A 26,003-nucleotide genomic window follows, 5' to 3' on the forward strand; every position below is an offset into this window, starting at 1 on the left:
GAACTCAAAAAGGTCCTTTCAGCATTGATTAAATAACCTCACCTCAAAATAAAACATCTTGCTCGCTGATAATTGTTAGCTAGGTTAGACTCAAAATTCACTCAATCCACCCAGTACAATAATTATTGCTTGACTCTCATGGGTAAACAGTTGTATCATTAAGTCTGTAATTTAACGTATTTTACGTCTATTCATTTCTTAGAAGTTTCGTGGCTTTGCCTTTAAGGCTTGACATGCGTATTTAACAATGTTTCAAGGAATTGGTGGGTCGCAACCATCCCCCTGGGAGTAAGAGAACGATGGAATGCTCGCCATGTTGGATGAAATTTGCATTGTAAATAAGGAAAATCCTTCGTTAAAATCATCCAACATGGCGACAATGACGTAGCTTGAAACCCAAGAATACTGCAGTCAGTGAAAAGCGATTTACGAATAACGTCTTTTCTACTAGTTGTGGATGGTGTTTTGCAAAGACTTTCAATTTTTGTTGGAGCTTTTGTTTTCCAATTGACTTTAAGAAAAAGTTTTTCCATTAGTGTTCGCATGCAATAGTTTGTTGATATAGTTTTGCGACTTCTCTGCATAACCTTATGACTTTTTCTCCTAACCAAATAAACAAAGGGCAATTTTCTCACTACTTTTGTTTACATTTTTGCGTTCTGATTGGCTAGATTTTAAAAACGTAAACAAACCGCTGATTGGCTCAAAACAAAATTCCCACTTGTTGCTTTTGCACTATTTGACGTCTTTATCCGCTCTGATCGCTGTAATATATTTTACTTTCAATCCCTAAAATATCAATAATCTTATCCTTGTATGCTGTCTCCGTTTCATGTATATCTTTCTCACTCGCCCTCATCCCTAAAGATATTTCCTGTCAACCTGTCCAATTCTTACCAATAATATTTACATACTAAACTACTATGTCATTACTATTAAAGTATCTGTTTAATGCAATTGCTTTCTTACGAACCATTTACATATTCACTTCAGTTTTCCCAAAAAAGCACACTGTTTATCCTCATAATATTTTGTTATTGACGTCATGAAAACGCAATAGTTTGCACGTGACTATAGGATTTCCTACAGGAATTTAAATATTCCTATAGGCTTTAAAATTGCCGCAATTTTCTTAAGATATTTCCTATCGGAATCGGAATAAAAATGAATTCACGCTGCCTTCCTATAGGATTTCCTACAGGAATCTTATATTCCTATTGGAATTCTAATAAGATCCTATTGATAATTTTCGTAAGGGCTTAAACGTGTCGTCAAAACTGTTTCACACGTTAACGAGGTTCGACAGACAACGTCATGCGCATTTATAACGTTTGTCGTAATTTATTGTCAGTTAAACTTTCGTTCATGTGGGAACTCTTTACAACATTAAGCATTTGTCTGTAAACAAACAAAACTTTTTGTGCTGTTGCGTCACGTTTATGAAACGTCGCTTTGCAGTACCTGATATAAAATTTCTTTGATATTGTTTCTTTTCGTAGACTTAACTTTAAAAATATGCAATTGCAACTCCAAAAGTCGTGGGAAATAAAATCTGGTAACCTGGAGTTGTTGTCGTGTTTTAAGATTTTAGAGAATAGAAAAGGATAAGACAATCAGGTTTATAAACCGTATGCTCTCCAAATTGCAGATTACTCATGCCAATTCGCAAAATTTCATTTATCTACATATACTACAAACCATTTATACTTTCCGAATTAAAAAAAATGCATGTAAATTGGCGCGATTAAATTCGCTAACCCTGACGATAATGCACTAAGTAACCACTGACGAGAAGTTGTGCGAAAAATGACAGGACTAAAGAACAGTTTCTTTAGAAAGATCAATCTCAGAACAAGACCAATAATCGCTTTCTTCATTCGTACTGTGTTTGTTCACGAAAACGAAATTTTCGTCGGGTTTAATACCAGCATCCACCGAGCAACGCGCAGAGTCTTTAGGGTAATGTTAGACTGCTTGGTTTCATGGTCAATGGCTTCGACCTTTATTGAATGAAGTTGAGGATTTTCATCTGTTACCAACTTTGATGGCAAAAGTTCTGTGTTGTTGAAATCAGTGTTAAAAGTTTTGAATGATTTCACGGGGCTATTATTGGTACGTTGCACTGTTGACGTCATCTCACTATCTGTCGGCCTCATTAAAACACTTTCCACTTTCGTGCATTCTTTCTCATATTTTACACCACTGTCGAAGATGTTATCATTTCCATCCGAAGATAGCAAACTGCTAAGACTTTTGCTCTCGTTGTTAACTTCATTTTTCTCAACGCCTCGTCTTCCCTTTTCTTCTTTTACACACGTGGTATTTTCATGACCAGTCGTCAATTCAAACTGTTTCTCAGATGGACTCTTTGAAGTTTTCACTTGATATTTGTCAGAGAGCCTTTTGCTACTAACGGGCGATTCGAGATCAACGGCAATCTCTTGACGAGGAAGAGATCGCTTAGATTTCAAAAGAGGAAAGTTCGCATCAACATCTATATCTTCTTCAAGAACGTTAAACGTTTTGCCTTTATCAAAGCTAACTTTCTTTTTAATAGTTTTGCGAGCAGATTTATTAGCATCACGAGAGCTATCTGCATTGCGCATAATACCTTCATGCGTTTCACTATGGACAGTAGGATGGATAATAAGAGCGGATTCAGAGTCTGAAAGAGACTCTGGATGCATGATTGAAGTAAAGTTACTTCTAGTTGCGCCGCTATCGGGGTTTGTACAAAAAAACTTATCTCTTTGTTCACTGCCTGTTAGAATACCAAGATCCACAATAAAACGTCGCATCCATTCCTTCTTTGACGGCGGTGGATCTGTGGGATTCTTCAATCGCGCCAAAAGATCTTCTTTCATAGAAGCCGCGCGAGAATTTACCGGTTGAAGAAAGGCAATCTATGATAGAGAGTGGAATTACTGTTTATCATATCAATTAAATAAAAAGTGTGATTCCAACAAAACTAAACCAAATCAAATGACGCACATGCAGCAAAACCTTAGGTCCGGGGTTGATTTACTGGGGTCGGTTGAAATGCAGAGGAGTGCACATCCCTCCTAGCCTAGTTTAGAAGGGGGGGCAGGTGCCAATTTCCATGATAATTAATTATATAGGTACCAAGTAATCAAGAAAGGCAACAATGATTTGTGTTTGATGGAACATACTTCCAAAACATCTCTCACTCATTGTATAAGATTAACAAAATTTAAAACAGAGCACAATGACACCTTCATAATTAGAGCATCCCCTTCCAACATAATTATTCTGGTTCCATTGTTGTTCTAAGTTTAATTTATGAATTCCATAACAAAAAAATGCTATACACTTTTATATTGCTACTTTTTAATATTGCCGAACCACAAATTTTTGATTCCTCCAAAAGTACCGACCCACACTCTATTGGAAATATATTTAATACGAAATCTAATGCGCATATCGTGAACAAACCTTGGATCGAAGGATTGGCAGTAGCAACAGAAACAGTGGAGAGCGATGCAAAATAATGAACTCAAGGAATTCAAAAAGGAATTCGGTACCTAAAAAATTAAGGGTTGGCAGCATTACACATGTCAGCACTTTATGTACAGCGACTGCAAAGCCTGTTTAAACGTAGGGGGAGGGACAGAATAGAACGAAAATATACTTTGAATTTTATTCCATAAATATACTGTACATCCCCCCCCCGCTTTGCAGTCCCTGATGTACAATTTCTTTAGATGTACTCTCTTTAGATGATTTAAGTTCAAAAATATAGCTCCAATTGCAACTCCAAAATTGGAACATTCTTGGCAGTGATAATGGTTACTCTTCGACAATTTTTTTAGTTCACGTACATAATCATAAAAAGACAATGCATCAATTTCAATAAAACGTATTTATCGGGTTATTATTATGCCTATACTCGTGCTCATCACATGTTGGCCATGAAGGCAGCTTTCATATTTGACGAGATCAATAAGAAAGTTTTGTTGTATTTGACAAGAGGTTTTAATATAGATCTCGGTGAAACTAAGAAAAGGTTGCTTAGTTTAATAAAACAGCTGTTGAAGTTAAAGATTAAATTGTCTTGATGAACAATTTGACTAAATACTAAACTGTATGTGACCAAGCATATATTGGAGGCATTGTTATGTTTGTATTAATTACAAAATCAGTTTTCATCCAAAGTAAAAAACAAAAACACTACCGTAGTAGCAATCATCCAGTTGTATCATGCAGCATACATAAATATGGAGAACTCACCTGCACCGTAGGCAACAGCTTCTTTCAACGCAGATGAAATTTTGCACCACTCATTGGAGAGCATACCAGGAAAGCAAACGATCATCACCTTCAGACCTGGTGAAGAAATTGTGCAGATCAAATTAACACAACTGAAGACTTGCATTCGAATTTTTATTCGCCATTGGCATCAAAATAAATCAGGCGAACAGCAGAATTTATAAACATGGCCCCCTTCAATTAACGTTTGATTGATGCCCTTGCTATTCACGCACGAACGTCTGATCTATAAACGTCCAATATGTCTAAGCTATACAGCGTAGTGAAATAGTCATAATGTATTACCTAAATAGGCTGCTTTGAAAATCGACTGCGAAAAGGTTGCACCGTGTCTTTTGCGAATTGAGCGATGGAAAAACGGCGACGAAGGTCCAACCGAGTAGTTCATCATAATGCCGGTGGAGAGGCGATTTGCAGATGAGCTGCTGTCGATGAATGGGGTGACAATGACGAAAAGAAAGCATGAGACGGCGTACGACACGTCTACTTTTGAAGCTTTAGGTTGATCTGAAATCGATTTCATCAAGCGTCATATTCTATATGTTGACTGTTACATTATCAGAAACTTTCACTGTTTCCAACTACCACGCACTCCTTCCGTTTGCTTTATATTGAACGGTTCTTCTTCACAAGCCTTAAAGTTTTCCAATTCATTTCCCATTTCGCATTCATCTACCGCCTGTATGATACTTTTTTACTAGATATTTGATAAATTCGTATTCTGCCTCTCCTACTTTACCATCATATTCTGCCTTTCCTATTTAACCATCATATTCTGCTTTCCTATTTAACCATCATATTCTGCCTTTCCTATTTAACCATCATATTCTGCCATTCATATTTTACCATAATATTCTGTGGTTCACCTCAAAGGATTCACCTTTAACCTATACTCTTGAACACCTCCTTCCATTACCATATTGCCTTTATCATGCCAGTGCCTCATCATGTCACTCGCCAAAACCATGTAATATGTACAAAACATCCCACTCGTCAAATCATCCTTACCAACATCAACTGTAATCACAAATACTAAAGATCCACATCTTATATGTATATGCCATTTGTCATCTTAGAAAACTCTAATTTTGTCTTTGATCAAACCTTTGCATCTTGTTCAGCCTTTCTCTCAATTACCTCACTATCAACTCTATTGATAATCAGCCCCCCTGGTATTTCATTTTCAATTTATCGTCTTTATAACTATAGTACGTTCCTAAAGGTCCAACAACTTCGTTTGAACCTTCTTTGTTCTATATACATCCCAAATTCACATTTTCTAAGCGATAGCCAACTCTTAACTTCAGTACGAGATACATGGGGTTCACAAACCATTTGTGTCCCATAGTTCTCATAAATATTACAGGAGAAACTGGAAGGATTACTTTCTTCACACACCAGAAAATAAACAAATTATGTTATGCTAGACTTACTTTTATCTCCAACTCCAAGCCGTATACACAATGGTAGTAAAATATGCACGAACACTCGCAGAGTTCGATCGTTGTCACCAAACTCGATTGTACCACCACAGAGATCTTTCAAAGAGTATTTATCTCGAAGTGTAAACATGAGTCTTGCAGCCAACTTTACCACCAGTTGGCAAAATATGATAGAAGGAGCTGGATAATCGTCACAATACATGTTTCCCGCGAAATCATAATCGTAGCTCTGTTCACGTACGACTAAACGCATACAGGTGGCAACAATGGCCTATTGAACGTAGTTGATCACATACAAAGTGAGACGAATTACATAGGCTAATAAGGCACGTAGCCAGAACGATAATTGAGAGGGGGAGGGGAAATATTCATATTTTTATATGCATGACATGCCGTATTAGTTTCTTTTAAAATCATTATTTTTTACGGATTATAAAATGAATATATGAATATGCCCCCTTAATTATTGTACTGACTACGTAACTAAGGCTAATGCAACTAACCTAACAATATGAATTATCCATCTACTGAGTAGATTCTACTCGATAAAGGACATAATTGAAATTATTGCAACAGCTGCAAATCGATTACTCGATAAAATCAACAGCAAAAATGATCGAAAATCAGCGTTCAAATATCAACGTTCATACTTGAGCCGAACATTATTATGTAGTAAACACCTATCTTTTCTTATATTGTTATAAATAAAGATACATGAAGGCTAACAATGATTTGTTTGAGGCAAGTGCTTATTCGACTGGTAGCGTTTGATTTATAATCACGGGAATAAATTTGCTTTCAATTAAGAATTTTATCGTTACTGTTTTGAGTAAAGATGCACGATTTTTTCTGCTTGAACTTGAGGCGTTTGGCTGTCAATTTATTTTAATTGCAGCTTAAAACAGCATTTTATAAAAAAATCAAGAAACGCTGGAAACCTTTTGCTGGTAATCCTTGAGATCGGCTGATTTTTTTACTTTAAAAAATTAATAAACCTAACTTATTTCACATTCATGCTAAACATTTTTTCGTCCCTAAACAAACTCTTTTTAAGCAAACACATGACTTACCTTGGTGAAAGGGAGAGCTGTTACAGCCGTTTGCTTCGATATGGTTAAATATAAACCTGCAAAATTAAAGCTACACTCAATGACCAAGCGTGAGGTCTTTACAAGCATAAGACATCTGGTTGTTTTGCAAAGGTTGGCTTGCCATATAATATATACTTATAAAAAATTGCGGATTTATGTGCATAAAACTAATTCAAACGAACACCAAGGAAAAATCAGAGTTGGTGCTAGAACGTTACTTGGGATGGGATTGTTCATATATTCTGTTGTACCGATCGACCCTATCCCGAATTAACGTTCTGCCGCTACATCTTTAAACATTTATTTATACAAAGGCTGTGGCAATATTTACCTTTGAGAAGCACAACGGTGACGTTCCAATGTTCGCTTCTGTGTAGCAACAATGGATATGGCCAGAAAAAGTTCTAAAAAAGTTGTTGAACATGTAGTGAATCAACACAAAATAAGGTACCTGAAAAATGGTTCATAAAAAGTGGTATATGGAAAGCTGGAGTTGGAACTCGCCTCGGCAAACTTTTCGTTTTCTACAAACAACCCGTGCTTACCATAAGATCAGGTTTGTCAGTAATCTTCGTAAAGGTAGAATTGATTCTTTTCAAAATCAGGTTTAAGGCAGGAATTGTTTCTTCGGCAGACCAGTCAATATTTGGTAATGCTTCTAACATGAATCTATAAAACAGAAGTTCGTACAACAACTGATCTTGCTAATTACCAAGAGAAGAACTCAGCATTATACAAGAAAACTCTTAGGCCCATTGGCTGTGCATTGTTCTCATTTGCCGTAGACGTCAACCGCTCAACCGCAAAACTTTCTCTTAGATCAATTTTGAAGGCAAACAGAAGGTCATACGACCAACGAAGCTTAATTAAATGTTTTCATGAGGTTGTGATGATAGATGTATGGAGTGAGCTTGGCGGAGGTAGCCATCGTAAGCTAATACAACACCACGAACAGAGCAAAGTTTCAAAAAATATTGCCTTCTGCCTCGTAATTATATTTTATAACTCATAAAATGTTTCATGCATTTATGTCATTTCTCTATCAATTCCAATTAATTTTGACACGTGCACCATTCAGGCAGTTGCATTGACTTCATGGCAAATGAAGACATTCTCAATAAAACCTATCAGAAGGTACGCATAGTGTAAATAATCACCAAGCAATTTTCTGCTTTCTCACAGTGTAAAGTCTATGGTTGTGTATGATCGGCTACTTTTATTTTACGCACAATGGGGTAACGAGTTTGGAAATGAATTTCTTGAAAGAAGTTAAAGAAGACATTACAATGATATAGCTAAGACTGAAAACTGTTCACTCAACTATTGGATTCATACCAGTCAACCGGATCTTCTATTGCACTGCTCGGGATGTATAGAATAAGATTACATAAAACATTCATATAATAGAACGCTCCGTAGGAAAGTATACGTGTACACGGAAACACAAAATTTTTAAAAATGCCATTAACTTCCTTACTTTTGCAGTCCTGTTAGCTCTAATGACACGGTATCGGTTAAGGAGAGCTTCAGAAGTGTGTGAGCGATGTTGCACAATGACTAGAAAAACAATATCGCAATGGGTACTTTTTGCAATAAAAACTGGTCACAACATACAACAGAAACTGAAGCCTGTAAGAACTTTTCCAAAAAAAAAACAATTATCTAGCTTTACTGTAACGTTATTGAGTAACAACTAAGTTTCATAAAATGCTCTTGTTTGAAATGAGTTATCATATGAAAAATGAACCAAATAAATACATAGACGTTGACTGAGGTATTCAAGCAAAGTGTTTTGTCGACGTAGTTTTCATTGATGTCTCCTTTTCATTTTTCATAGAATAGATTTTATCAGAACTTTTGAAAAACATTGGCAAGAGCCGTACCTGTATGCTTTCATTATCCAGTGCCAGGTTAACAGTTTGCCCAGAATTTTTCAAGTTTAACTCTTGTAGACGTCTCTTGCTTGTGCTGATAAACTCAGAGGCAATAATTAAAATTGCATTTCGTGGAGTCCTAAACTCATAGAGCGAATCCAAGACTTGTTCTCCTTCGTCTTGTGTGCTGAACTTGTTCAAAAATGGTTTAAATTGCTGATCTGAAACATGAAAGCTTTTGAAAAAAATTAAAAAAAAACAGCCCTAACAATGCAGTATGTCTGCAACAAAAACCACATACGAACCAATCGACTCCGAGTCTCTGTCTTCATCAGGATACATTCTGGATAATCTAACATTTTCTTGGCTTGTAGTAAAAGAAGTAACGGATCCCGTTGAACCTTCACGCGTTCTTCGCTTTGCTACAGAACTAAGTTCCTTGATTTTTAAGAAAGGCCTAAAAAAAGAACACATGTATAGCACACTTATTGATACGGCCGTCTCGAATTGGTCATTCGATCAAGACTCTATTTTATACAGAAAGAAGGAGTAGACTGTAAAGAACTATACCTTCTTAAAGAGGTGCAACTCTTCAAGAGCACTTGAACACAGCGATGAAGAGATTGTAAAGCAGCTGGTTCATCTCTGGAGCATTTCTTCTTGTCATTATTGGCATTATTTCGTACATACTCCAGATAAAATGGCAACATTGAAGAAAGAACAACCTATTATTTAAAAGAAAGAAAAAATTTATTGGCACAAGAAACGAGCATATGAAAGGCAACTCAAACAGAATTTTAGATGTAAGATTCCATTCTATGAACCCCGTTTCTTCACTGAGGTTGAAGCTTGAGGGTGCAATGAAGAATGAGAATACGAATATGTATATTCTGGATTCCTTGAAACTTTTGATTCTAGTGTTGACTAAATGGAATCCGAATTCCAAACAGCAGGTTCTGGATTTCCAAGCAAAAGATCAAGAATTACAACATATGTTTTCCGATATAAGTTTTAATTATCATCGAAAGAAAAGCAAAACGAGCATTTTTTTCTATGAAAAAGAGATGTCAAAGGAGTTGCAAATTACTTTTGTTGAAGATGTGAGCTATATAATAATTCTTAGAGCAAATGTTTATATTGTAGTACGAAACATACCAACATCTGTGTCGCACGAACTGATTCAGGTGAGCAAGCAACAACAGTTACACAAAGACGGATCGCTGTATCAAGTTTAGATTCATTTTCTTCCAATTTTCCTTCGTAACAAGAATCCTGCATGGACGATTAATTTTGGTTGAAATCACGTGAATGGAATTTGCCGAAAATAACCTCCCTCCCTCCCTACTCTCAAAAAATATTAGAGGATATGAAAAGTTTGATGCATGAGACACAAATTTTTTAGTACAACGAAAAAGATATCATCTTCTGTGTTCTAACATTTGGAAATCGAGCCATGCATGTGAAATTGACAATATAATTAAAGATGCGACAACACTCAAGCCAAGCAAATATAATTATAGGCTGTGAATGTATTTACGAACCAGAGGTTTAAGTTCTCCATCTACGTCAACTAATGACAGGACATCCAATATGTCAGGAACGTCGTTCTCCAAAGATGACAAAATAGCAAATAAGCATTTTGGAAGAATCTAGAAAAGTAAAAAACACGAAGTGTAAACAGAGTAAAGGGATTGTAAATATCGCGATCATTGAATGTCGTTACCATGTTACTTTCGTCAATTTCATCAGAATGTTCGGGCATCTTGTTGACATTCTCCGTAAGTAAGATTGGTTCAATACTTGCAAAAAACTAAACAAACATCAGAGATCAATTGGTTCGATAAAACCTCAATTCCTATTTCACGAACATGAGACGTACTTGAAGGATAAATGGCTTCTGGTGAAGAATATAGAATTGACTGATGATAAACTATAAACAATAAATAACAACATTCATATCGCTGAGATAAACCTTTCCAATGTACATTCACAAATAGTCTTATGAGGTTACATACTTCAACAGCAGTACAAACAATTTCGTTATTCTCATGATGAGAATATAACAATGCCAAAGTTGGCAGAATATGGTAATATCTAAGAATTGAAAAAATGTTGCCTTCAACAAATATTGTCCGTATAATTCATCAACATGTAGCGGAAAATATATAAAAAAAACCCATTTTTTTACGATGACGAATAGATACTATTGCATGCTCACTAACCGTACCCGTCAAAGGCAAAAATATCAGTGAATTTGATGGCGGCATTGATGAGAGTGGCGAGACAGAATCTGAGCATGGACGTGTCTTCACATTGCAGCAAAAGAGCACCATTGATGACATTCATAAACAGATGTAGGTCATCGTCTCCCCAAGGAAAACAACTATTCATAGAATCAAACAACTTTGACAGAAGCTAAAACATAAAAATGAAAAAATTGTGGACACTAAAATAGGATTTAAAAAAGAAAATTTGAAAGAATGACAGCTATATGTATTACTTTAATCCACATTCTTTTATGAATTCCATCCATTGAGCAAAGTTGCTGTACAAAAACGAGACATTAGAACATCAGAAAACTAAGATTAGCAGTCGTGAAATAGATAGTTATATCCCTAATTTTGACTTACTGTTCCTTTAAACCCCCCTTCATACAACCCAAAGTCGACATCCAAAGCTTTACGTGGGAATGCAATTTGTTTGCTGAGCTCCGAGTGCAAGAAGCTGACATGGTGCTATTTTGGATAGATAATTACAACAACATAATAGGATGCATCAGCATTCTAATACAGGAAAATAAAGTTTTACTGAGAGCCTACCCATGTTTGGACAGATTCCAAAATTCCCAAAGTAAGATAAAGCCTTCCTACTTCGGCCATCTTGATGATAAAAGCCTGCAAGGGCAATCGTATACACATGTATGAGCTGTATAGTAAATCATTAGCTGCAGGTGATAACAATAACAGATAAAATCTAATTTTTAATCGTAGAAGCAATATACTCATGTTCCTATCGAGGGCAAGCTCGAAAAACAACAATCAACAGATCATGCAATCGTGTATTTCCATGTACTTATCAGCAAAAATGTTTAGGCAAACGAGTTTGGGCAACTGATTCACACATCGCAAACAACACAAAATTCGCAGAAAAAAGAAATTCCCAGTAAAATTATTAGGAAACCCTGTTTGTCTAACAAAATAAAGTTGAAAACTCATTTTATTTCTTTACTATATATGCATTCATCAACAACCTGGTCTTGACGTTTCACGTATGCATCCATATCGTTGTAGACCTGAAGTTTCAACTGGGGGTATGGAAACCCTTTTTTGAATGCATAAACATCTCGGACGAGATGCTTTTCTTCTAAAATATGACCTGTATAGAAAAACAAGATTTTCAACAACACACCATCAACAAATGGTTATGGCTAATGAGATTTTTGATACAAACAATAAAAATAAAAAATCTAGAACCATATACGGTTGACAGTTCAGATTTGCAGTAAAATATAGGTATCAGTGCACTGACTGTCAGTGCTATTAGTCAGTGAGTTATTTAACTATCGTATAAAAGGAACAAAATACCTGATTTTGCATCCAATAAACAGTAATGGGGGTTATCCAATGACCATTTTGCTGTACAATACTGCAATATGTGACCAAACGACATATCCTAAAAACAGCAAAACGTATCGTAAATGTCAGGCTTACCATCTATCGTTTATTTCTTGCAACAATACATGTGTCATTATATTATACAGAGCAATTTGATGTTCCCATTAATTTAAAAACTTTTTCTAGATGATCTGAAACGTTTAAATAAAAATTAATGATTTGCAAACTGAAGTCAGTCAGCCATAGAGTTTATCACACAAAGATGTCAAACTTAGCTGTACAAAAACATGAAAAATATTTTGCACTTTACAATGCTATGCCAATTAAGAGCATCAAAACAAAACAAGAAATGAAAAAAGGGTACTCCGACGACAGGACACCGTGCAAGACAATAACATGCTATGAACTGATACGAGTACAAAAGAAACAGAATGAAAAAATAATAGCCACAAACCTCTCGCACAGTCAACTTCTCATTGTCCGTGTTATTTTTGGGTTCGGGGCAAGCAACTACGACTTTCTATAAAAACGAGTTTAATAATCAGTAATTAATGTTTATTACCAAACTTTATTGTATTACAAGTGGCAACATGAAACTTACTTCAAAAGCTGTACTAGAATCGTTGGTATATATAGAATAATGACAATCAGTTTACAAGTGAAGAAACATACGTACTTTGGTTCCTGGTGTGTTAGCAGTAACCATTAGTGTTCTCTAAAAACAATCATAATACATTGAAATACAAAAGAAACATGCAGTACACCGTATAAACTCCTCCACCTCCCCAATATCCCCTCAGTAATGATGCGACGCAGATAAATGACAGAGAACATGCATTGTGAGCGGTATGATAAATTTCTTTCTCGATATATGTTACTGAATTGATGAAGAGTTTTTATAAGAAATGTTTAGATGTCTTGATAGCCTTTAAACAAATTCACAATTTACTACAATATGCCTAACTATTCATGAGATGCATTGCTACTTTAAAAGGATTAATTTACGTTAAGATTACAATTTCGTTCATCATAAAAATATGGCTACATGCTGTTTAAGTAAAATTAATCTAACCTCGCAATGCTCTTTCTTCGCCGAATATTTTAAATCTTTCAGGTATAATTTGGGAACGCTAGGCACAATCTGGGAAAAATGGAAAAGAATAATTTTATAAAGTAGTGAATATATTAACAATAGATTCAAGACCTTTTCATCGTTTTGTTTCCTCACAATATCAACATTATGTATCTCAACATGCACATATCTCAACAGAAAATTTTTAAAGTACAGGAATAAAGGAAATAGAAAACAGAGCTTTAACATTGCACCACATCTATGCCATGTGCGCATTTAATCTTTTCACATTTGGACCATGCTATCATTTTAAAGTGAAATACATATATCCACGCATGTCAAAAAATGCTTGTTGTTTCTAGACAATGTTTAGAATACTAATAAAGAAATCACATCGCGAAACAACAATGAATCAGGCATTATTATTACACGCTCCAGAAAGATTAATGTTGTGACTGTACTCCTGAATTACATGTGACATAATTTTCGCCATACTTATCACAACACTGTAGTATCCGTGGGAACTTTGCACTTAAAACAAATTTGACTATATATGCATATATATAGATGCATTTACCTCCATCACAAGAAGTCTCAAAGACAAACATAGTATAATGAACAATGAGTTTTCATTACCTTCCACAGCAAGGACGAGAGAATGAGAGCAATGGCTCCCTCGGAACATGGTTGATGACGTCTTGAATAATATAAGATCACTCCAACCTAGAGTTAATAAGACGACAATCCAATTTGAAGCAACGAAGAGACTCTTCTTTAAATGACTAGCTACATGTAATTTCATTCAATACTTATTTTCAAATATTTGTACATGTCACTCCCACTGAGATCTACGATGCAAATAATAGCCTCGTTGTTTTCAATAACTACAACGATATTTCTTGCAGTACATAAATGGAATGATCGTGATAATTAATTTCATTGCACATTTTTAAGTTTTAAGATTGATGTTTATTGTCTGCAGCAGTTGATTTGCTCTGTGAAAATAGATAAAAATTTAGAATGACATACCAAATGATTGAAGAGTATCACGCCAGCATTAGGAGGAAGCGTGGGTATATGAATTAACAACTTGCTCAGAAGAAAGACAAGTTCTTTCTGAAACGAGAAATGCAACTATAACATTAACCATGGCAACAAGTTACGACGAGAAAAGAGTGAAAAATAGTGTTGTAGAAAAATATGAAATGTTCTGCCTTTCTTACCTGTTTATTGGGCTTGGTGATATCTTCAAAAAATGTCCGAAAGAACAACATTGGATCATCAACTAAACATTCCCACAAAGTAGTCTTGGCGACTTCGGAGACTGTAAAAAATGACCGACAGACCATAAGAAAATTGAAGAAACAAAAAAGGAAAACTAATTAAGAATTCTGATCAGTTGGATTGATCAAGAATGGTCGAAACTGTTAACAGCATAAACATCTTGTGTTGTACGAAAATGGAACGGTTCAATGATAAGCGTGTTCAACCCACCCGCAACTTGCGATGAAGTAACAGACGAATTATCAAGAAGTCCAACAATGTAGGGAACGGCTGACGACATTGCTGGGGGCCAAAAGTCAGTAGTTATAGGCAAAGCAGCGGCATCACGACCTGAAACGTCCAATAAGAGACTCGACAATAGCATAAAAAAATGAACGGTTACTCCGGAAATAGATTTCGTACAATGTTAGCACGAGCTCTGAAATATCAGTATGATCAGTATAGTTGGGTTCAACATGTGAGTAACATTTATACCTATCAGACATGCATTAATTTTGAAGCATAATGCACACCTTCTTCAGATTCGGCTGGTGTTGATGCTTCAAGTGATATGGAAGTGTTCGTAAAATTGTAAGCATTTCTTTGTTTCTTCTTTTCTTTTTCCAATTTCGACGCTTCATGCATGTCTTTCTCCTTATCTTCTCTTGTCAACTCCTGTTCATTTTTCGTTATGTGAATGTAGGTATTTGGGTCCCAAGGACAGTCAGGAACGGGTGGTGCAGACGAACCAACTGGAGGAGAAGGCAAAGTGAAATCGAGCTTTGGTAGAGGAATCTAAAAGCAAAATAGAGATAACAATAACCAACATTTGATTTGTAAGAAAGATTGGGTTCTTCGCCTATACTATACATTGTGAAATTGTGTTCGTTCTTTCACAGCTTAATGTAAAGGAATGAAAATATACCTACATATTAAATGACCAATAGCATGGCTTAATGAAAGCCCTACTAGAGTTTGCTGAGATTTATAGCTGCATTTTATCATATATTTTATTTTTAAGCTATGACGTCACATGAATCGAATTGAGATGGCAACAGTTAATAAACGATGAAAGTACGTACGATATCTCTCTCAAATGTATGCAATGAATATTAAAGAATTGACACTACACTTGGCTTAATGGTTCGAAGATAAACTGATAAACACACAATTAAATGACTCTATGCAAATGTTTGCAATAGAACTGGTTACTCTCCAGCGCGTGTAAGAATAGTTTTTACTATAGTTATACAACCATTTACATGTAAAAATTATATCATATCACGAAAAGTTAGTTAGTAAATGGAAATATATTCTACATTGGTCTCGTTTACCTTGAGCACATACTTGGCACCAGCCTCCATTCGCGGCCAAACGTAATATCTGCTTCGCCATAATATACAGTATCTACACGTCAAACACAATTATTCTGATAAAAGATGCACATAAGAACGCTAACAATAAATCTTAAACATCAAATAAATACACTTCACAAAGGGAAAAACCTTACTTCGTCAATGATTTAACTTGCTTTTCACAATTGCCACAGGAGAGTTCCTTTTGCAAAATCTTTTCTACATTTTCTTTAAGATGTAAGCTTGCAACCAGAAACACGGCGGCTATATGAAAAGTAAATGACAAGCCCAGTAATAATGTACATAAAAAGGAAAAATTTATCCAGCTTCTACGATGACAAAGCTAATATAAAGACAAAATGGAAAGTAAAATTCATCACACTAAACGTTTTGTCTTTATCGACACAAGAACATGTCGCTATGGCAATATTGTAAGTTTCCCCTCTTGCCTCGCTTGTTCTTGCACGACAACGTTGACGTTTCTTCCATTATGGAATAAATTAACTATTTTACCTTCTACAAAACATAGGGCATTCCCGTTATAAATTCATATGGAAAAATGCAACCTTATGGAGTGCAAAAATACTTTGTTCATATATCATGATATTCATTAGTCTGTCTTCTTTTTATGAAAAAGGTTATGTTCACTTAAGAAATTGCGATAACTTTCTAGACATAGTATAAGTTAAAATAAACGAAGAATTCGTTACGAATCATTAAATGAATCAACCAATCGACGTTAACTTGGTATATGGCAAATGCTTTTGGTAAAATTACAAGAAAATGGATGCTGTACAGTCAGTTTTCATGTGTAGACATGAACATTGCACAAGGAAACGTCACATTTTTTGGCTTGACGACAGTGCACGAATAAAGACGACAAAAATTTAAGTACAATAATTGAGTATGGTTTTCACTAAATAGTTCTTGACATCTTAGGAAAGATGAAATTTTGCAATTTTTCAACTTAGAACCATCCGGAGTTGTGCATATACCGCAATACAGGTTTAAATATAGCTAAGACAGTTATCGTGCCCCAAGAAAGGTTATCATATACATATGCATTATTTACCTGCAGTGGATACAAGTTCTTCAAGAGGACTCAACAGAAGTTCCCAAGCTAAAGGTATGATTTTAACAAACAGGTTCGGTTCCATAACTACAGCTCCTTTGATCAACACCGACATTGGACAGTTAAATAAATTACGAACCTGTGAAATAGTTTCAAAATGACATACGTGAAAATCAAACGGAATTGCAAGTTCACACAATAATGTAACAGACAACGAAATAATCTTTCCATACAAGGTAGGAGTTCTTCCTTGAACAGCAACAATAGGTATAAAAAAGGTATAGCGTTGGGCAATCAATCAGGTTGCAATAACGAAAAAAAATGTGTTTGAGTTTAGCTTTCTTGCCCTTGGAGAACATAATTAACAATCTCTATTTATATGCTTTTTTTGCAGTGAGAGCGGCAAGATTTTTTTAGGGGAGGGAGCAATTTTTAAAATTCTATTGTATATTATACTTGTTTATATTTTTTGTAGTACAAATAAGGAATATTATACCCTCCTCCCTTACAAGCGCCAATTTCTTTGCAACTTGGCTATTAACACAATGAAAACTCAAGCATCAAATAATTCGAATCGAAACACAAACGTGAAGTCTATATCTATACTCCCAAATAAAAATATCAATTGGTCAAAATACTATCGGCTCATCAAACAAACCTTTTCACTGATATACGTAATCAATATCTTGTCGCGCTGTTCTTTTTGCTTTAACGTCAGTTCCTTTGTGCTTAGCTTACACTGTCTTCCTTTCTCGCTGTCAAATTTTCTACTACCGTATCTCGTGCTGATAGATTTAGAGTATATTGTCTTTAAACCGACCATGAACTTTGAACAACTCTGAGTTTGTCGTCTAATACATCCGGGTTTGCACACATCACGGTGGTCGCATGTGAAGTCTGTCAGTCCGCTGACCATAGTGACAGCTTTCAACCAAGGAAACTTGCTAACTTCCTCTTCCTCGATGTCACTGGTATCCGAGGCATCACTTGTTACCCGACCAAGTGCCCTGTGAACTATAACACAGAAAAATAGAAATGAACACCGTGAAGAATGAAACTCAGGAAAGTTGACCAAATACTATTTCAAAGCACGACTCGTGAAATGATGATCCACCAACTTTTTTGTAAAAGACCTGAATACTATATTTTTTTGACAAATTACAAATATTAGAAATACTACACGCCTGAAGGTGTCTCAGACAATCAAGTACTGACGGATAGTTTTAATTTGAGAAATAAAGATCTAGCAATCAAAACGATAAGAATAGATCGACAAAAGCAATGACATATTATGCTTTTTCAATTAAAGTGTCGAAATTATAAGTTCTGAAAACTTTCACAACTACACAACGGCGGATCATTTTTCAGGAAACGTTCAAGTAGTTGATCGATTTTTTTACAGCAAGCTCTCCTTTATAAATTTTACCATAAACTCTAGTTTATCTTGTTTTTAAAAAAACTTTCCTTACATACAAACAATTTAAACGTGCTGCGAACCTTTGGGAGACTTCTTAGGCATTCTTGCGGGCGCAGTTGAAGGACTCGCTTTTCGATCGGAAACTTTCGCTTCAGGCTTGTGTAGTTTGCGTTTCTTTTCAGAGTTTGAGAACAAGGAACTGAAACGCTTTCGAGTTTTTTCATCATTTTCAGTCTCTGCAGGTCCACCTTCTACTTTTATCACGGGAGCAGGTACTTTTTCTCAACGGCTGCATCTTGTGGTATGTTTACTATCGGAACGATCAAACTCACCACTGGCGTGAGGATTGAGGGATTACCTTGACGAAGTCGCTCAGCAGGACCACTGGTGACAGCGTCTCTGTGTTCACCGCCAATTGGAAAGACCTTTTGTGTCGGTCGTCGATTTTGCCTCGAAAATGCAATACTTTTGTTTCGCATGCGTTGATTTTCTGCTTTTCGCGCCAAGGAACTGTGGCTCTCTCGTAAAAATGCTGTTATCTCTAGCAGAAGTTGACATGCGATCATTTTCAACGCGTAGGGACATTTACGAGTATTCTCATTAAGCGTACCTGCAACAGTGTCATATGTCATATTTACGATTATATTTCTTCAATCGTTCTACTTACAGACAAAAGCATTTGAAACAAGTCAGAACGAAAAACGACATGGCGAAAAAATAAAGGGTCAGAAAGCCATTTTCATGAAATAATCTTAATTGAGCTGCTGCCTCCTTTCGCAGTCATTCTTGGGATAAATAGAAACAAAGCTTTGCAGTCAAAAGCATAAACAAATCGTATTACAATTAACACTTGAAATGCACAATGCATGAAATCTTTCAAAATTTAGCATTAAAACAAGCTCATTGCTAAAATGCAATATGTGACCTAACCTTCATCCAGAAAATCTTCTTCAACAACTCTGTTGCCTTCTACTCCATCACTTCCTTCTTTAATGGAGTCCGATGAAGTTCTCGATTCGATCTGCTCTAGTCTCTGGCCAATAGCTACAGCCCATTTATAAAACAGTAAGCCAGCTTCGTGTTTAATGCGAACATTACGTCTACTAACCGCAATGGCATTCCTCACAAGCGCACCAAAGCCACCTTTACCACGTCGCGTCGATGGATGACTGCTTAGTAGCCAAGATGGCCATTCCCCTTTGTTACAACGATGTACAAAATGGGCACATTCGACGAGCAAAGCACCTCTGGCAATTGCTGGAGCTTTCTGAAAATTTAAGACGGATGATAAAATTTATAGTGGCAGAAATTCAAACACGGTAGGCAAAGTTGCTTGGAAAGTTGCTTGTGAATGAGTTGACAAATATACAAATCTTTAAAACTTGTTTTATGTATTGAAGAAGGCAAAAGAATGTAGTTTATTACTACGTAAAGCAGGTTTTTTATCATAGAAACAACCCCAGATTTTTGTATTACAATTGTGCAATAAAGACGGTAAACTCATGGAGACAACAATTGCATTGTTATCCAACACCCACGATAGCATTCACTCCGTGCAATACACGTTCAATTAACATTAAGGGTGCCCATTCAATAAAACATACAGATGGTGTGACTTTTGGTTTTGCATAAATTGTAATATGTCAAAAAATAGACTTTTCCTGAAGACTGGTAGCTACCAGTGAACTTGATAGCTCCCTTGGTCACAATTCAGACGAATCTCGTTGACAAAAACTTCAGATGATGTTAAGTAGCATTAAATACAAAAAAATGTGTAATCACATCTAGCATGTTAATGATAAAAGTGTTTCTTACATGCGATAAAAAGCAAGGATAAACAGAGGACAAATCAACTTTTTTTGCAAAAAACAAAAACAACCAACCAGCTCCAGAATTCCAGCAATAATATTGTGGTCAGGTACACTGCCTGGAAGACAGGACTCCAAAAGCATAGAAAACTTCATCATTCCATCTCGTATTTCTTGTACATTGACAGGAATGGATGTATACTCAACATTGCTTTGACGGCGAAATGAAGAATAAAACACCACCGCTCTTCCTTGTTTCAATACCGAATATTTCATCTGCTTTTTTCCGATTAGTTTTCGGAAAGAATTTTTTAATGATGCTTTTTCTTCTTCTGTCCAGAGAGCCCACAGACGGGACCTCATCTTCAACTGACAGCGATTCTTCCAAAGTGCTCCTTTCTTTATTCGTTTCATTGCCTGTTTTAATGACAAGGAAAAACTATTCAGGCCTGAATATTTGCTTTTGTGCTAGCAATTGAAAAAAGCTGCAACTAGCCCCGGGCGGTCTAAACTCGTAGTGCGAATTGGCCGTGCTCACTTTTTGTTCTTATCCATTCAAAACCAATTGCTCAATAACTACTGTCTGTATGCATTACAAAATGTTAAGGAAGAAATATAAATTTCATGGTCGTCTTTATAGTGTGCATACGTTCATTATAGCACAGTTTTCAGTTAGCTTCAGGCACATACTGGCAGCGCAGTTACCTAGGATCCCAAAAATGACACTCATGATTGAGTTTTTACACATTTTACGCCATGAATCATTTTGGATTGTCATGCATTACAAACTTTCAGAGGCTCAAATACATCATTCATGTAATGAATAAAACCAACATAATTCTAGTCAAATGCAAACACATTCAATGAAAAGCAATCAATAAAATAAATTCTTAATGATAAGCAGTAATTTTTCAGAAAAGTTTGCAAAATTGGAGCTGACTTGCTACTTATGGTAAATACATGGACTAAAAAATCATTGTAAAAGAAATTTTCTAAATGACTGGGCTCCATTCTCATTCTCCAAGCACATGCAAAGAAAGAAGCAATCAAAACAAGGCAAGAGCAAAAGCAGATGAAAACTTCGAGAGATAAAAAATAATCATAAAAAAACAACAAACCTTTCTACGAGACAAAGGAGTAGTCAGTACATCAGGAGGGGAATCAAAAGTTCCAACAGGACTTCCTTCTGTCGAGCTAACACTCTTGGAAAATTTCGAAAAAAACGTCTTTCTTTGAGTGCGAGGAGTAGTCATTTTTTCCATTACAGAAACTCTTGGAAGAGTCGAGGTGTCTCCTTCGTGAAAAGATTGAGACATGTAGGGTCTATCGCGAGGAAAAGATTCCCAAAACCGCCGTCGAGGTGTACCAGCAGCCTTTAGCAAACCTCGAAAAACCACGCGATAAAATGTACCACCTGCATTCTCTTTGACGTATTTCGCAAGTTGCCGTACTTGACTGAAAAGTGCCTAAGTGAGAAAACGTGAATGAATTGTTTGCACAGGATGTGGTCCATGAAAATCAGGTACAATAATCCACATGTGCATAACTTTCGTCTAATATAGAAAACTTACCACATTAGAAATTTCCTCCAGATTAAATTCAATAAGTCTCGTAACGTAGGCAGGAAACATACTGTCTATAACAATGCCAACGACACCAGACTTTTCCTTGAAATGTTCCGACATTTTCTTTCCACTCGACTTTGATTCCAAGGTCATGGTGCAAAAACCGAGCAGCGCGTGAAGAAAGTTTGTCACAATTTCCACATCCTCTTCTTTCGTGTAATTTTGTAAAAAAGCCTTGAATTTTTCCGCGTCCATTTTACATAATCTAGAGAGCATCGCCAAGGTTTTTGCACGTAGGTTCTTTCCCACGACTCCTCTGATGCCTTTGCCACAGCCGTAAGAGCAGCCGAGAGCACGCATGACATTGATAGTGCATCCTAATGCCTTCTGGGAGTAGAGAAGTAACGAGAATTTTCCAGCTATGGAATTGCATCTGAATGAAGATTAACGCCTTCCTCACTTTCAAGATCTAGCGTACTATTATCACTCGAGTCTTTCTCCGCGTCACGTGGTTTGATGACGTACTTTTCCAAAATCTGCTCGAGGATTGTTAGCAGTAGGTTACACACGCGTGCATTTGAGCTTCGATTAGCAATTTGACACACAACATCAAGAAAAACCGTCTTCCTAAGCGAGCCGTTTTCATCAAGAAATTCCTTGGCCCCGTTTGCAACTTCGGTTTTCGGTTCGTCGACGTCGCTCTTTAAATTTGAAAGTGCCGCAATGGCCTCGAGCACAGAGGACGATGACGATGCACGAATCTCCTTATTGCCATCTTTTGAATTACCTTTACGTTGACCAAATGCCTTCTCCACATCAAGAGGACCACTCAAGCCATAAAATCGTTTTAACTTGTTGACGTTGCCGATGGCTGGTTGCGCGTGTGCGGGCTTTAGAGCCTTTTCGTTAACAAATGCTTCAGATTCAGCGTCAGTCGTGGAGCAAGAACTGTTCCTGTTCGACATCTCAACAAAATATTTCTCTTCATTTTCGAGGTAATTCAAGACGTATTGAAGGCCCCAGACACGTCCCTCGTCATGCCAGTCAGGAAGCATGAGGCACTTTAGAACAGCAAGGTCAAAGAAGCTCGTTTGGAAGTCAACGATGCTCTTTTTAGCTTGACTACTTTCGGCTCTTTCAAGTACAACCGAAGCAGTAAAGGATCTCAAAGGGGGAGAACGGAATTCCCAAAGAGCTTTCCAGATTTCGTATCCTTCTTGGAGCCGAATGGTCAAATCTTGTGGATGGATGCAGTTCACATAGGGCACTATTGACTGAATGAAAAGCTCGACAATATGAAGCGGGTACAGTTTCCCCGAGTAGTTCTCGACTTCATTAGGAGCGTTCAGCAATATCCAATGAAGCGTGTACAAAAGTTTCGTTTCTGCCGTTGTCAACCTTTCCTCCGTGTTTCCATGTAAAGTCCTATTGGACAGTAGGGCCGCACAGCAGTGAAGTACGAATGGCAAAGCTCCTTGCACGAAATGCCAACGTGGAATTGTGTTCATGGAGCGAGACAAATTCGGTGGAAGATCGCCCACACGATTTTCGCAAATGATCTTTTCAAACGCCTGAATTAAAATAAAAATCAAATAAATAAGAACAATGACATCGCCAAAAGGCACGATACATTTCACGGATATGTTTGTTATGACAAAGTTTCTTTCTTGCTTATGGCTCTCAGCCATAATTATTATTTTTTATTTCTTTTATAAAATAACAAATTAATAAAGCAAACAGTGACGGATCTAGGGTACCTCAAAATTAATTAATGAAGCGCAATTTCGAACATATTTACATTTCTAAGCACCTAAAAAACAAGTTCATTGGCAAAATTATATTCTTCAGAAATTTAAAACAAATAGTGTTTTTCTGAATGTACTTTAAATTTAAAATTGAGCAGCTATAATTTATTTTGACGTACACTTGATCCGCTACTGAAAGCAAAACAGACAAATTAAAAACAAACGTTTTAATTTTTCCTCAAAAACTTATTCATGAATGATTTGCATATTCTCTTTAATTTTTTTATTGATTTGATTGGTTGAGCTCGGATCTATTGCAAATAAAACTATAGACCAATCAGGGCACGCTTTTAATTGTTTTTATTTTATAAAGCTTTATAACTTACCACACACGCATGTCCAAATGATTTCTTTTCGTGCAGATTGGGTTTCAAGAAGAAACTAAGATGATAAGAAATTGAATGTCATTAACGATACACAAAATGGACTTTTCTAATTCTATTTTGTGCTGTAATAGTTTTCTTGAATTTAGCAACATGATAAGTATCAAAGCGTAAGCTAGGTAAAACATACGCTTACATTTAAGGAGAAAACAGTCTGATCTGATCACATGAATAAAACTATTATATTTTTCTCTTAAACATATTGTCCGTTTAACACGAACCGTCACCACAGTATGGTGAATATACAGTACGGCCACTCCATTGAATTTTTTCGTGCCTCGCATATCTTATTACGCATGTGATTAACATAGTGGCAGCCATTCAATTGCTTTTTTTTGACCAATCGGAATGATGAAATGGCTAACGGCAGCCAGTAATCTAATTAAATATTCAGCAGCCAATTGCACACGAAGTGGACCTAGTGTATATTCACTGTACTGTGCCGTCACGTCACATTGCAAAATGATCGCTGCAAATTTACAATTATCATTCAGTTGCTCGACGGCTTTTGTATGAAATACTCATGCAGAATTTCATGCCATTGCATGGACCTTCACAACGACAGGAACTCAATCCGGTTTTAGTAACACATGACCAAATATTGATGATGATTCAATTTTTTACTAGGCAATGTGACGTCACCGATTGGACATTACGAAACGTCATTATCAAAAAAGAGATGTAAATAAACTGTTTAGAAAGTTCACAGTCATTTAAAGAGTCCTCTTGAATAAAAATATTATTTAAACGATCAAGAGTTAGGGCATCTTAAAGACGAACTTAGTTACGTTAAGAATACGGCTGTGTGAATTCAGAATCATTTTCTCGACCATTGACCATTTATTTTATTTCAGTCACAAACTTGGACATTCGCTCAATAATGTCAACGTAAGCCAGTGGCGTCGTTAGATGGTCGTTAGCTCGATAAACGAGGATTTTATTCATCTACGCATGTTTTTCGCAATAAGTTTAAATCTGCAAATCAAATGTTTTTCAAAAATTATTGCATGGGATTAAAACATGCTTAAGTGATTATTGTTCCACTCACTTTTATCCTGCAAGAACGTCACTGAGTCACTGACGTAAGTCCTGTTAACATGTCAAAGTATATTTTTCAATTTGATTTGCAGATTTAAACAAAAACCGGCCAATCTCAAGATTGCAAATGTTTTGTAAAAAAGCTGGCCTAACAATTAAAAAATCTCACAAATCTTTGAATTATTCGAGCGAAGAACTGGCTTTGACCCGATGCCCGAACCTTTCAACAAATTTGACTTTGACACAATCGCATCGCTCAAACGGATTGTTGGAAGTAAGAAGATGATATAACATAAGGTCGTATCAAACGTTACAACAAAGATATTTTTCGACAACTTTTGAAAGTAATATGAGCAAAGCACGTTGCAGCTCAGTGAAATGAACATTTCACGTGACGAATAATCACAGCGCAAAGAAAATTTGGGAAACAGATGTCGTCTAGATTCGATAAGGTTACAAGTCGGTCGAATGCTCATTTCGAGTAATATTTGAAATGTTGATCAATTATTTAGAAACACATGTTGTTTTGAAGAATTTTTCCGCAATTATTTTTCATAAACATCGGTTAAGAATGTCTATGTTTGGAAGTGTATTGTAGTGTACAAAACATATAATGTTTAAAACAGCTGCTAAATATAATAATCTTGAGCCAAATTTCAAGATAATTCGCTCGCTACACGGCAGACGAAACAATTAAGCAATACCTTGTTTGTCCCCATAAATAAGTCTGAATTGATAAAGGAACCTCAATTCGCTCACTTTCCAAAGGTTTGCTGACAATATGTCTTTGCATTTTGTGAAGCCAATGTTTTGAATCATGTCATGCTGTTCTCATCCTCGATGTTATCAAATCGAAGTTTGTTGTCACCTGTTTAAATATGTAATTTATGTAGATTTATGATGGATTATTTCCGTTA

General features: G+C 36.1%; 1 protein-coding gene across 1 annotated transcript; it reads right to left on the bottom strand.

Moving 5' to 3' along the window:
• Positions 1–1,631: 1,631 nt before the first annotated feature.
• Positions 1,632–25,948, bottom strand: LOC124447162 (protein unc-80 homolog). The gene is given in 44 exon segments (XM_046998049.1): positions 1,632–2,903; positions 3,454–3,542; positions 4,249–4,344; positions 4,573–4,794; positions 5,721–6,000; positions 6,800–6,855; positions 7,152–7,224; positions 7,366–7,489; positions 8,298–8,377; positions 8,704–8,915; positions 9,000–9,151; positions 9,265–9,419; positions 9,850–9,966; positions 10,236–10,343; positions 10,418–10,504; positions 10,574–10,624; positions 10,710–10,788; positions 10,922–11,109; positions 11,195–11,239; positions 11,325–11,429; positions 11,514–11,588; positions 11,945–12,069; positions 12,279–12,366; positions 12,763–12,828; positions 12,985–13,023; positions 13,381–13,449; positions 14,017–14,103; positions 14,410–14,496; positions 14,604–14,704; positions 14,875–14,994; positions 15,177–15,438; positions 15,978–16,050; positions 16,154–16,262; positions 17,071–17,209; positions 17,729–18,084; positions 18,568–18,686; positions 18,752–19,097; positions 19,418–19,754; positions 20,371–20,712; positions 21,414–21,761; positions 21,867–22,279; positions 22,282–23,431; positions 23,992–24,046; positions 25,791–25,948. Coding segments are annotated over 44 exon segments (8,325 nt in total). The 5' UTR covers positions 25,880–25,948; the 3' UTR covers positions 1,632–1,892.
• Between the last annotated feature and the right edge of the window lie 55 nt (positions 25,949–26,003).

The sequence above is a fragment of the Xenia sp. Carnegie-2017 genome, unplaced genomic scaffold (genome assembly GCF_021976095.1).
Source record: "Xenia sp. Carnegie-2017 unplaced genomic scaffold, XeniaSp_v1 HiC_scaffold_22, whole genome shotgun sequence".
In the NCBI taxonomy this organism is placed as follows: Eukaryota; Metazoa; Cnidaria; class Anthozoa; order Malacalcyonacea; family Xeniidae; genus Xenia; species Xenia sp. Carnegie-2017.